The following is a 14,341-nucleotide window of genomic DNA, read 5'->3' as shown; positions in this document are numbered from 1 at the left end:
TGCTTGATTAGTGAACTTGTGATAATCTTTGTCATAATCGATTGTTACATATAGTATAGCTGCCGCCGTGGTGCTGCATTCACTTGAAACCTACTGTTGTGTTTGCTCCACAAAGCCCTGAGTTCACATTTACACCGTCTTGATTTGGGTTTAGGTTGTATTATAGCATAAGCTTGGGTTTTGATTGTTGTTTTTTGCGTTAGGTGGACATTGGATTTGAAGTTTTAAATCACATTTAGCATTAGGATTTGACGAACAGATTGTAATAGGGTATGTGTGTGTCAGTTCGTATCTGCTGTTGCTTAAGTGATGGTGGGTGGGAGTAGGGCTGCAAATGACTTAAGCAGCTTGTCACTCCCATCTGGGTCTGTTTGGTTCTACCCAAGAAAAGCCTTTTAAGCCTTCCCGGCAAAGTGTTAGTATATCCCGGGCGCAGTTTTCAAACTAGCATAAGCTTTAATAGGACCTGTCAAGCTTGCGAATCCTTTCACGTGGATTGTTTACCTTCGAATGTTGATGGATAGATTGGAGTGTTGCTTCTATAAATCTTTTGTTGATCCCTGTCTGCCTTTGTGTGGCTTCCTTCCTGTTTAGCCCCGTGTTTCAAGGTTACGGTATAACTTTCCTCTTGTAGCTGTAAGCCTTTTACTTAGCTCTGGACATTAAACGCTTGGAGTGAATCGTTTTCCTACTTCTCTGTCGGTCCCTGCTCATTGTGCTGTATGGATACTTGATAGGTTAGGCAATAGGGATAGTTTCTAACTGAACATTTGGAATTCTGTGAATGAACGGAACCTTCAGGCGGATGTCATGTTCTTCTATGTTTCAACATTGAAGGTGCTCTACTTCCCGCATCCATAAACCGGGATATGACTTCGGCTCGTGATAACAGCGGCCGAAACCTATTGTATGCATTGGTTCTGTTGTACAAGAGTTTTTACTGTCACCTGTTGAAGCTGCACTGTACAAGAAATAGTAATTAAACGTGCAAATCTGGTCTTAATTTGGGTTTGCAAATCTGATGGAGTGGATATTTCTCATCTTTTTGGACTTTCTGGGTTGACCTGAATTTGTGTTTTGAACTGACCCAAGGAGCATGGGCTGCAGCAATAGGCAAATGTTTTGGGTCTCTATCGGTCTGGCCCTTCAGGTTTTCAGAGGACACTGCCCCTGTTCCCCTTCTGTTTTTGCCCCAAACCCTTCCCCCGGGCTAGTTGTCAAGTTGCTTACTTGTAACGAAAGCAACATTCGCGCACTCGTCATCGTTGAAGTTTTAGGTTGCCTGCCCTGGGTTGGTGTCAAGTTGCTTGCTTGAAACGAAATCAACGTTTGCGCACTCGTCATTGAAATTTAAGGTTGAATTTCATTTTCTAATTGCTAATCTCATGATACCCACTTTTTTTATATTTGGTGAAGACCAATCCACCTCTCTCGCCCGCTAAAATTAAATATTAGAGAATCATATTGGCACTCGAAAATGAGATGAGTGTTGAATAACTATTTCGGAATGCTGGTAGAAACTCTGTATTAGTATTACAAGTTTCCAAGTTGAGATTGGCTTTCCAAGTTGGTATGTACATATCAAAAAACACCACTGTGTTTGAGAGGGATTGTTTACCATTTTCCACTACTTGAAGCCTTCAACTTGTTCAATCTTGTTCTGCGAAAGAGTAAGTGAAAGCTAGGTTAGAATCTTGAGAACAAGGCAATTGCTCAGGTCACGTCAATTTTGTACTCGATTGAAATGCGTTTTGTGGACTGTCATTTAAGAGCTGTTTTGCCATACAATCGGAAGTATAGCTTTTTTTGTACACGTACAAAATTTATGTACATCAACAATGAATAATACATTACATATATTAACGGCTGACAATCACCCAATTACAAGCTTCAAGAGTATGATATTTGATTCCGATTACCTAACCATGTTGCCTAGACCTAGGGAGGAAGACCGTGTCAGGATTTATTGAACACGTGGCAGTTTCCTAATGCATGACTCATGTTGCTTCTCACACAATAGTGTCGAAATTCCACGTGTAAGGTGGATATCTGCTACCTTCATTGACTGGTCTGATATTTTCAACTGACACGCTGAAAGTTCACGAGTCTGGCTTCTACCGGATCACTTCCCGAAATCCATATCCAAATCCAAACATGTAAGTTTGGAGCCGCACTTTCTGAGCTCTGGAATAAGCTCAAATTAATACAAGAAACTTTGCGCGTCCCAATAACAAGCAAGTTTTATAAACTTCTCCAAACGCATAAGTCGTTTAGCAGAGAAACTTAATAGAAATATAATTGTGTTATTGGCTCAAACTAATCAAACTAATCAACTTAATATAGTTGATTATTTAACTTTTGATAGTTTATAAATAGTTTCTGGTAATAATGCTGCAACAATATTCACATTGCTTGAAAGTTTTTCTAGTAAGTCGGCTAAATTATTTAGAGTAATGCATCGTTATGTTCACTCAAATTCAAAACTAGTTACCTTTACTTTAAAAAAAATCTCCATAGCATTTGTCTTAAAAATTTAATTTCTCTAACGTTACTCAAACTTTTCAAACATATTATTACAATGCCTTCTCTGCACAAGTTGCCGCCACTAAAAACAGAGACACAAAAACACGTCACATGATCTCTGCCATCGTGACTCGTGAGCCCCCCCTCCCCATATTCTCCCACATGACTCCCAACTCTCTCCCCTTCCCTATAAAAACCCCCTCTCCCACACTACCTGAAACAAAAAAGCACATAAAAAGGAGACATTTCACTTCCAATGGCTTCCCATCAAGTTTTTTCATCGTTCCTATTCCTTCTCTGTCTCCTTCAATCCATTAGAGTCGGCTACTCGGCGACGTTCACCATCGCAAACAAGTGCACCACGACCATATGGCCGGGCATTTTGTCGAATGCCGGGACTGACCAGCTACCCACCACTGGATTCGCTTTGGGTCCTGGAGAGTCCAACACGTTTTCCGTTCCCACCTCGTGGTCCGGTAGGTTATGGGGGCGGACGCTCTGCTCCCAGGACTCAACCACAGGCAAGTTCTCTTGCTTGACAGGTGACTGCGGATCTTCGGCAGTCGAATGTGCTGGCGGTGGAGCCGCGCCGCCTGCTACTCTCGCAGAGTTCACGCTGAACGGTGCGGGCGGGCTTGATTTCTACGACGTGAGCTTGGTCGATGGGTATAACCTTCCCATGTTAGTGGTGGCCGAGGGCGGGACCGGAGGGAACTGCACGACCACCGGGTGCGTGGTGGACTTGAACAACGGGTGCCCCTCGGAGCTGAAGGTGACGGCGAGTGACGAGGGCGTGGCGTGTAAAAGCGCGTGCGAGGCGTTTGGGGAGCCGCAGTACTGCTGTAGCGGCGCCTACGCTACGCCGGACACATGCAAGCCGAGTTCTTATTCGCAGTTTTTTAAAAATGCGTGCCCGAAAGCTTACAGCTATGCGTATGACGACGGCACCAGCACCTTCACCTGTGCTTCCGCCAATTACATCATCACTTTCTGCCCTGCTCCTTCGACCAGGTAACCATTTTCACTATTTTTTTCAAAGATGATCCATGACATGAAATTTGAAGAATAAACGGTTTAAATTATTAAAATTCGATGCGGAGTGAATAACCCATTAAGCGATTGTATCTCATGATCACGTTCGTTTGTCTGAGTTGCATTGTGTTTAGCTGTTACGTTGCATGACATGTTAAGCATGAGTTGGTTCTATTACAGTATGATCATAGAGCTAGTCTTAGTTCGAATCTGCGTTATAAAAAATTTGAAATATATTATTTATGTCACTTTAAACCTATTACGTGTGATTAAAGTCTTATCGAAGAACTATGAAAGTAAAACACAATTAAGATCCAATGTTGCGAAATTGTACGAGTATTTGGTGAAATTGTTGTTATACTTTACAAGATCGGTTGAGATTCGACCATTTTTGGATTGTCAAACATGTTAAGACATGGCTGTCACGTTTTTGTTTTAATAATTGACATGCATCGCCACAAGCACCGTCCACGCTTTATGATTGTAGGCAACTGCCACAAACATGTAACATTTTTTTTAATTATTTAATTACATTTTTTAAATTTATTTATCGTTTTAAAAATGAATTTCTGATTGTTTTTTAGTGAAATATTGACGGTGGGTTTTGCAGTGTGAAGTCGTCGAATGGGACAGTCCCTGGTGCAGTCGGTGTCTCAGCTAGTTTACGTAATACAACTCCCAACATCGTCGTTTTCGCCGTCACTGTTATGGCGGCGGCTTGGCGGTGGCTGCCGCTATTTTGAATCTCTGTAGCAGATTTCACACTAGAGATATCTCATCGGAGATCTGACGTAATAGGCCAGCAGTTTGATTTCGAAATACGTTGGGGGCCCAAACATGTTGACCTTTTCTGAAAGCAGACGTCGGAGAAAATGGGGCCCACGATTCGATCGGAGTTTACAACTTTGCACGTGGGTGTCAAACGGCGCCGTAACAAAGCTATGGCCCCATGTATGCAACTTTGGTGATACATACAAACACATACACACTGTGATCCACGTCGTCTGATTTCAAAAGGACACATCAGGAGCGTTGCCTTTGCTGCAATAAGCAGAAAGGGTTTTCCATTTCTTTTTACTTAATTATTGTCAATTTTCGGATTTTAGATTGAGATGTAAATAAGTATATATATTATAATAGAAAGTACATAGAATTAGTAGCTGGAAATGTAGTTCTTTTGCTGCTAGATGTATGTTTTGGTCAGCATCATCATGAAAGTCCGAACAAAATGTGGTCATGTCGTTGTTTCACACTTCGAATTTCTGATCAAAACATGCAACAACAAAGAGCATATTATCGAATTAATTAACATTTCATCTTTCTAATTAGTGTGATAATTGAATTGAATTTACGTTTTGACGTAGAACAACACAAAGTGAGCAGATAAAACTGCTTTTTCAACCATTTCTTGTAGATAAAACGGGTTGATCAATTAAGTAGCTTTTACACCTAGACATTGCTACATGCATGTGCATGGAAAGCAATCCGAATTGGCTATGCACTTTTCCATTTCTCATTCATATTTTTTATTTATTTAGAAACTTTAATTCCATAAGTTGTACGTAGAATATAAAGAAAATTAATGAAAATGACTTGAAAACTTTGACTTTTAATGATAAGGACAAAATAAAGAGTAAAGTGAATAATACCAGGTTTGACTTTTTAGTGTAAAAATGTGGTTTTTCGTTAAAGTGAACAGTATTGTTGACTTTTCGTTAAAACTCTCTAGAATATAACCAGTAAAGCTTTATATTCTTTCTAGCTAATTTCCCAACTTTTTTTTTTCTGATCTAAAAGACCAATTATGACAAACCAAGTCAGAGCACATCTTAGTACTAATTTGAAAGTGATTTTAAAATGATTGAAAACGTTTTTTTTTTTTTAAATTCTGGTTCCAAAAACACTTCCAAGATTCACTTGCATTTTTACTAAAACTGGTTCTAAAAACATTTTCACCAAAAGCTATTTCAGTCATTTTGAAAGTATTTCCAAACCAGCCCCCTTAATCATTTTAAATGTTGGATACTTAAGTTAAGATTCTAAATGTCTTAGTCACCTTAATTAATGTAATCAACATTTTGTTGAACAAGTTACAGAAGATTCTTTACTCGTGATCAAATAACGAAAATGTTTGCATTGACTTCCTGGCAGGACCATGCATACATATATACATTGTAGAGCAAGTAAAACGTGAAATTTTCATACAAACCGTCCCTGGAGGAAGATGAAAATTCATATCTAAGAGCCTGTTTTTAGTTTTTTATTTTTGTATTTTATGCTAATCTGGTCAAGCTTCCTCTTCATGTTTGTAGCATAGTCATGTGCGAGCCGGTGCAACTGTTTATTCTCATGCTTGAGCCCTCTAATCTCCTGTTTGAGACTTATCACTTCAGCCGCCAATGATTCAACTTGGCGGGTTCGAGCAAATAGGCGTTGGGCCATATTAGACACAGAACCTGCACACTGAACACTGAGAGCCAGAGAATCCTTAACAGCTAACTCATCAGACCGTTTGGAAAGTAGTCTGTTATCTTTGGGAGTGAGAAGGTTCCTGGCCACCACCGCAGCGGTCATATCATTCTTCATCACGGAATCCCCAACGGTAAGAGGACCAGTAGGGGAGACGAAGGATGGACGCCATATGTTGTCAGGAGAAGGCGGGGCTGCCTCTTCAACAAGGTTCAAGTCAAAACGACGGTCGGAGGGGCCAGACATTTTCAAAGGTGTTGAAGAGAGAAGAGGTCGGACAAATCAAGATCTTAGAAGTGCAAGAATGGAGCTTCTACTGGTGGAGATTCAAGTGTGCTTTGGAACTTAATGCCAGCCCCTATAAAAATCTGCACTCGACGGAGCTTTAGAAATCGAAGAGGCGCCTGCTCAGAAATCGAAGAGGCGTTTGCTTTCTCAAAAGCAAGGCTGCTCAGATACCACGAGGGTCGATCTCAGAAATCGAAGAGGCGTTTGCTTTCTCAAAAGCTGGGCTGCGCAAAGACCACGAAGGCCGATCTCAGAAATCGAAGAGGCACTTGCTTTCTCAAAAGCTGGGCTGCTCAGAGACCACGAGGGCCGATCTCAGAAATCGAAGAGGCACCTACTTTTCCAGCCTTGTCAGCACCTGTCACACGCACACTTAGCTTTGCGGAAATTATGGGCATTCGGTCGAAGACTTCTGGTGAAGTAGAAAGCACATGAGTTTTACTGTTCAATCACCCACTTCCCACACGCAACAGTAGCTCATGGGTACCACAGATAACTTTGCCAAAGTTCTCTGCCAAAGTTGAACATGTGAAGCTTGCAGCTCCCACTATATCGCTCTGACCAAGAAGGGTAAAAGAATAGCAAAGAAACAACACTAACAAAGTTTAGACACATAAATTTTGAAGGTCTAGCTACCATATTATTACCCACAAGGGTAAAGGAACAGTACCACTGCTGGATAATTGGAAAGTCCTTGTGTGTCAACCTCTGTGCTTCATGGCAAGGTAGACTAGCAAACATGCCCAACCTTTAATCACATTCGAGAAAACACTCCCAACAAGATTGCTTGCTCCAAAATCGAAGAGGCACCGTCCTCCGAATCTCGAGAGCCAGACTCCCAACATGACTACTTTCTCAAAAATCGAAGAGGGTAAAGGAACAGTACCATTGCTGGATAATTGGAAAGTCCTTGTGTGTCAACCTCTGTGCTTCGTGGCAAGGTAGACTAGCAAACATGCCCAACCTTTACTCACATTCGAGAAAACACTCCCAACAAGATTGCTTGCTCCAAAATCGAAGAGGCACCGCCCTCCGAATCTCGAGAGCCAGACTCCCAACATGATTACTTTCTCAAAAATCGAAGAGACACCGCTTTCCGAATCTCGAGAGCCAGACCCCCAGCATGATTGCTTTCTCAAAAATCGAAGAGGCATCGTTCTCCGAATCTCGAGAGCCAGATCCCCGATAGGATTGCTTGTTCGAAAACCGAAGAGGCAACACTTTCCCAACTTCAAGAGCTGGATCTCCTTGGATAAAGTTGTCTGTAATCTTCACACGCAACATCAGCTTTCCAGATACCACAAACCACTTTTTCAAAGTGCTCTGACAGCGTTAAAACATGTGAAGCTGACAGCTCTTACTACCGTGCTATGACCAAGTAGGGTAAAGGAATAGCATTACTACTTGTTGTTAAGGAGACTCCTATATATGTCGACCTCCATCCCCAACGGACAGGCAGACCTGCAAAAATGTTCAACCCTTCCTCATATCTGAGAGGGCACTCCCAACGAAGCCTTTCGAAATATTCAGCTTTCTTTCCCCCCAATAATCCCTCTGCAAACAAGCTATACTAGAGCAAGAATATCTCATATCATCAGGGTTAAAAGCAAGAGTATCCCATATCATGCTTTTTCCCTGTCTTTTCCTTGGACCTTGTTCTTACCTGCAAGACAAGGAGAAAGAGAGCAATCAGTTAGTACTTGGAATCAAGCTTCCAGCCAGGAACTGACTGCCTGGAACCCCTTACCTGATTACTTACCTGACATTGCTCTCGAGTACTCATCTTCAACATCTTATGCTTCTAGGGAAGATACCGCATCTGCCTGAGGAACAGATAGGGCAAGGGAGAAGGATACAAGGAAGCATGTGGAGACAAGCGTAACAGCACACGTGCCGATACATCCATTACTCTGTCAAAGCAAAAGTATCCCATATCAGCAGGGTCGAACGTACTCTAGATTTGATGGACTTGTTTTGACCCTCAAATTCTTCAGTCGGCCTTATACTCTGGAGGAAACCAGAAAACCCTCTAGCTCAGTTCAAGAATAAGCCTGTGGAAAGTTACTTCTTCAAAAGCAAAAGTATCCCATATCATCTCATCTCATTTTCTTCTCTTTATCCTTCATGCTGCCTGCAAGATAGGGAGACTGTGAACAATCAGCCGGAGCTATGATTGCTTACCTTGTCTGTCACCTCTTTCAGCAGATCCCCTAGCTCGGCGACTTGGGGGACTCCTACTACATGGTTTGTATCGCGCTTGACCAAGCCTGAAACTACAAGTAAGCTTCAAGTGAAATTGATACATTACCTTGTGCATCTCCACCAGTTAAAGATACCACCCCGGGATGGAGAAAGAGTACTTCCAGAGAAGATGCCCCATCTACCTATGAGATAGATAAGGCACGTCAAGACGATACCACACTCCGATACTTAGAAGTTTCGTGATTACGAGATCATTCTCCCACAATATTTCCTAATGTCTTTTGTACTAAATTATTCACTTGTACTCACTAAAGGAGAGCTTGAACCTATGTACTTGTGTAAACCCTTCACAATTAATGAGAACTTCTCTATTCCGTGGACGTAGCCAATCTGGGTGAACCAAGTACATCTTGTGTTCGCTTTCCTATCTCTATCCATTTATATACTTATCCATACTAATGACCGGAGCAATCTAGCGAAGATCACAAAAAGCGACCGTTTTCGCTACCTAAGATCTATCGTGCAAGAGAACGGAGAATTAGATGGAGATCTCAACCATAGAATACAAGCTGGATGGATGAAGTGTAAGAGTGCATCCGGCGGGTTGTGTGACCGTCATAGGTCACTGAAGCTCAAGGGAAAATTTTATAGGACGGCAATAAGGCCAGCGATGTTGTATGGCACAGAATGTTGGGCGGTGAAGCATCAACACGTACAAAAATGGGTGTGGCGGAGATGAGGATGCTTCGTGGGATGTGTGGGCACACGAGAAAGGATAAGATTGGGAATGAGGATATCCGAGGTAAAGTAGGAGTAACCGAAATTGAAGGAAAGATGAGAGAAAATCGGTTCCGGTGATTTGGACATGTGCAAAGAAGGCCTACTGACGCTCCGGTTCGAAGATGTCACTACTGGACAGAGGTTCAGGGCCGAAGGGGTAGAGGAAGACCTAGGAAAACTTTGGAAGAGACTCTAAGAAAAGACTTAGAGTACTTGGATCTAACGGAGGACATGACACAAAACCGAGCGCAATGGCGTTCTAGGATTCATATAGCCGACCCCACTTAGTGGGAAAAGGCTTTGTTGTTGTTGTTGTTGTTGTATGCTTGAGATATGAGGAAATTTATATGAAAGAAACGAGACCTAGAAGAAGAATGGTGATGGAAAAGATAAATAAGCAAAATGAAACAAAGTCTCAAAAGCGAAATAACTTAAAATAATTTTTTATTTTCATTTGCGGGAGAAAAAATCAAATTGCCTACGACTTTACGCAAGGTATATATCTAATCTCCGTTATTAATTGTTTTCTAATGTGCATTAATTTATGCTGAACTTAGCAACAGAAGTTATTGTTTCACACCTAATTTTCTTAGCCTTTTCTAATACTTTTCCAACATAATCACTCTCAATCTGACTAAGAAATTTGCCTAATGGCATGCTACGAAAAACAAGTTGAAAATTCTGGTGGCTGTGTGAGAGTGTGAGTAGAAGAAATTCAAAAGCAAATTCTATCTTTGGACTGGTGATTGAAAAGATGATGGGGTTTTAGCAACCAATTTAGTGGGCTTGGTTGGAAAAAGTCCAATGCCACCTCAGAAAGGATGCCTAAATTGTCGAAGAATACACGTTTTGCCAAAGTTGGTGGAAAGTCCAATATGTTACCATCTCGAAATTTGAATTGGTATGCATGCATGCATGTTCAATTAATGAAGCAGGAAACAGATGATTTATGTCTTAACTTTGAACTACATATGTTACAATATTGTCGATAATAATTTTTTCTCCTCCCAAGAAGGGGAGGTGCCTCGCTCACGATTAAACAAATATAAAGTAAGGAAATATCACTGCTGCATCAGCAAAATTGTAAATAACAAGATAGCATGGAAACCCTATTTTGCATTAGTTTTGTTTTATAGAAAACTTCATTTTAATCCCTAAATAAGATTGCTTTTTCAATAATACCGTATGTAAGATTAAAAACTAAAAATAGTCCTCCATGTCAGATTATAGTATTCCATGTCACATTTAATCATTTTTTAATAAATTTATTGCATTTTTAGTTTCCCTATTTACCCTTATTACTCTCTTAAAACCAATTAGAGAAACAAATATATAATTAATTTTTCAAGAATGCTTAATTAACTAGATCCATAATTAACATGTTTGTTATAACATAAATCTCCATGTGTTATTCCAATCAAAGAACCCAGAAAACTTAGAAACCATGATCAAACAAAAAAAGCCATAAAACTTACAAACCAAATATCTCGTTGTATTCGGAAGAAAGAAGAAAAAATGGTCTTTTAGATGCCAAATTGACGGTGAATCCAGAGATAAATGAAAAGAAAATACAAATTGAGAAAATAGAATGTGAAATCACAACTTAATTGACCGTACCAAATTAATCGGACATACACTATATAGTACCTAACCGACCATACCAAATGGATAAGACCTAATTGATAGTACCTAAATGATTAAGGTGCATTCATATAGGTACTATGGTTTAGGTGCATTCATATAGGTACCATGATTTAGGTGCATTCATATAGGTACCATGGTTTAGGTGCATTCATATAAGTACCATGGTTTAGGTGCATTTGACTTGGTACTATGATTTATGTGCATTCAACTAGGTTATATGATTTAAGCACATTAGGACATGGTTTAAGTGCATTCGATTATGTAAAATATATGATTTGGCTATTTATATTTCCTCTATGCTTTGAATGGTGATAATGAATAATTTGAATTAGGTATTTGTTAATTCTTGTAACGTATCACTAATATTTTTTTGAATTATGTTTATCATTTTAGAAAGTCAGACAATAATCAATGCCAAAAAATATGGAGCAAATTAAAATCAAATATTTAATAGGGGCATTATAGGAACCAAAAAAACGCATTAAATATTTAAAAACAAGAAAATATAAATTTTAATATTTATGCTAACATGGAAATTTAGTCAAAGGACAATAATGAATATATAATCTAACATAAGGTTTTAATTGAATTTCAATCTTTATCAAGGATTAAAATGGAGAAACCCCTTTGTTTTATGACTCTGGGAGCAGAGGAAAAAAAAACTCTATTTACCCAAACCATTTGAATCAGCATCTCAATTTGTGAACATACGACTGTAATGTACTTCAATATATGGCAAGAACGGAAAATTCTGAATTACTTGCTTATTGACAAAGAGCTAATCCCATCAAATCCTCTTTTATTTTCTCTAGAAAAACAAAATAAGACCATCAGGGAATCAACTAGTTTTCAACACAATCGTTTCACAATACTAGCAACCAAAGTATTGTTCTCGTGATTAGGCGACCTTACTTTTAAGTGCTTATACCTACAAATCCCTCATTCTAATATGGTTGTAACTTGCCAGTCATCCATGCACGACTCACATCTGTTGATTTAACTATAACAAAGTTATAAAGCATAGATTACAAAGCACTTTTGATTACCATATTTTGATAAGCAAAACTAATTAAAGCTCCTCTTTTTATCATGACTTATTGCCTCCTCCATGTTCACTGCCCCTTCACACCCCCTCCCCTTCCATGCAACTTGTATCGTTCCTGTTAGGGATATCAATTATTTTACTTTTCTCGTGTCAAAAGGCATCTAATTCTTCTTCATATAGTTATCATGTTTAGTTGTCTAATTAAGCCAACTTTACTTTGAACAACCTTTTTCCTTTTCACCATTAATCGTAATAAAACCATGCATTTCTTTCCCTTTAAACAACAACAATTAAGCCTTATCCCAATAAGTAGGATCGGCTATATGAATCATGGAACATCATTACGCTCAGTTTTGCATCAAATCTTCCGTTAGCTCTAAGTACTCCATACCTTTTCTTATTGTCTCTTTCAGAGTCTTCCTAGATCTTTCTCTATTTCTTTTGCTCTGACCAGATCTCACAGTCGCATCTTTTAAGTGGAACATCTGGTAGGTCTTCAGTTCACATGTCCAAATAAACAATTTTATAGGCAAGGGGATGGAAATTAAGGCTTAAAAAACAAAGGATTCCCGATTACATAAACCTTTTCAGAAAGAATAATTTTATTATCAAAAGTGCCACGGTGGGTTTGGGCGACATACTTCTCTTTACTAAAACAAAATAAGGGGATGATCGATCGATCGAATCGATCAATCGAAGATGCTGATGAAAAAGGAAAAAAGTTGAAAATCTTATCTAGATATGTACTTTACACGGCATATAACCTATCACTTGGAGGCTTAAAGGAGTTGACAGAATCATCCGATTTAAATATCACATAACATTACATTTCTTCCCCCACAAGGAACGATATTCGATTCTATATAGCAAGCCCTAGAGTCGTTATGGATCCTGATCGGAATTCGGAGCTCAAATGCGTGTTGGATTTATAGTTCGTATCAACTTAGTACAATCTTCTACAACAATTTTGTTACATAAACACTCAATAGAAGGTCAGGTGGGTTTGTTTTAGGGATATATTGATCTTGATTAGTAAGCTAAGGTTCGTTTGACAATCATTTTGATTTTAGTTGTATCTTTTTGTGTAGGATGTGAGGGAAGCATATTGAGAAAATACGTGATCATTAAGAAGGGTGACAAGAGAGGGAAATAAATAAAAAAGAACGAAAATAAAAATCTTGAAAGTGAAAACAACTTAAACATGTTTTTGGTTTTAGTTTCTATTTTTCATTTTGCATGCCTTTTTTCATACATTTTATCTACATCTCTTCCGCGCCATTGTTTCTCGAACTCTTTGAAACCTCTCAAGCATTATCTCTTATATATTTCTCCCACATCTCAAATATAAAAATGAAAACTAAACAAAATTGTAGTGTTTTTATGAATTTATTTATTTCTAGTCAAAATGGAATATGAGAATTGAAAGGGAAGAACCAAATTAGAGTAGCGTTTAACTAACTCTAAAAAGGATCAATCTCTAGTTTAGTGAGGAGTGATAAAATAATGATCACTATGTACTCCTGTCACATTCACATTTTTCACTTTTCTTCTTTCTTTAGCATTGTCACATTTGGCGTTTTGCACACATTAACCCTAATTACAGAGTCAGAGAACAACTTAAGGCGACAACTCGCATGCATAGTCCCATTTATTTAGGTCATCGAGTTTTAAAAAGCATGCATTCGCGTCACCAACAAAACCTAGATGTGGACTAACGATAAAGTTTTATGTGGTGGTGTATTATTTTACGTATTATGATATAGGTGGATCGTAAGTTTGATTAAAAAGTAATGGTCATTGTATATATGCTATCTACATAGTTATTAAAATTTTGAAAATAAAATTTACAAAAACAAAAAATGTATCAATGGTTCTGGTCGTTTAAGCTTTTTAGTGACAACCTTTAAATGATTTTTTGTCGCTGAATAATCTTCTTATATCTTTAGCGATTGTTTATAGGTAACTATTTTGTCACTAAAAGTTTATTTTATTCAGTAGAAAAAAAAAAGTGGAAAAGAGAGGAAAATAGGAGGAAAAATGGGGATAATTGATGTGGTTACTTGGCTGTGAGGGGAGAGAAAAAAAAACAGTAAATTATTTTGTGTTTAATTTACTATATTGTCCATAACTTTTCTTTTGATTTTTTTCTTTACTTTTGTTGATACGGTTAATTTGATCTTTGCATTCGTTATATGTTAACAAAATACATTTTGTTCCAAATGATATATATATATATATATATATATATTAGTTTGAAAGGAATATTAATAATATGTGGTAGCATTTCGAGTACATTGAAAAATCTATCCTAAGAGCTTCTCCAGTGAGGGGCTCTATATGAGGCTGGAAAAGTAATGG

General features: G+C 38.6%; 1 protein-coding gene across 1 annotated transcript; it reads left to right on the top strand.

Moving 5' to 3' along the window:
* The first annotated feature begins 2,723 nt into the window (after nt 1–2,723).
* LOC103400493 (thaumatin-like protein 1) lies at nt 2,724–4,722 on the top strand. Its single transcript, XM_008339151.4, has 2 exons — nt 2,724–3,534; nt 4,166–4,722. Exons 1-2 carry the CDS (start codon nt 2,780–2,782, stop codon nt 4,296–4,298), a joined length of 888 nt encoding a protein of 295 aa, XP_008337373.2. The 5' UTR covers nt 2,724–2,779; the 3' UTR covers nt 4,299–4,722.
* Nucleotides 4,723–14,341: the final 9,619 nt, after the last annotated feature.

Source organism: Malus domestica, chromosome 02 (genome assembly GCF_042453785.1).
Source record: "Malus domestica chromosome 02, GDT2T_hap1".
NCBI lineage: Eukaryota > Viridiplantae > Streptophyta > Magnoliopsida > Rosales > Rosaceae > Malus > Malus domestica.
The sequence above is the reverse complement of the archived record's forward strand: the minus strand, read 5'-3'. Positions and strand labels throughout refer to the sequence as shown.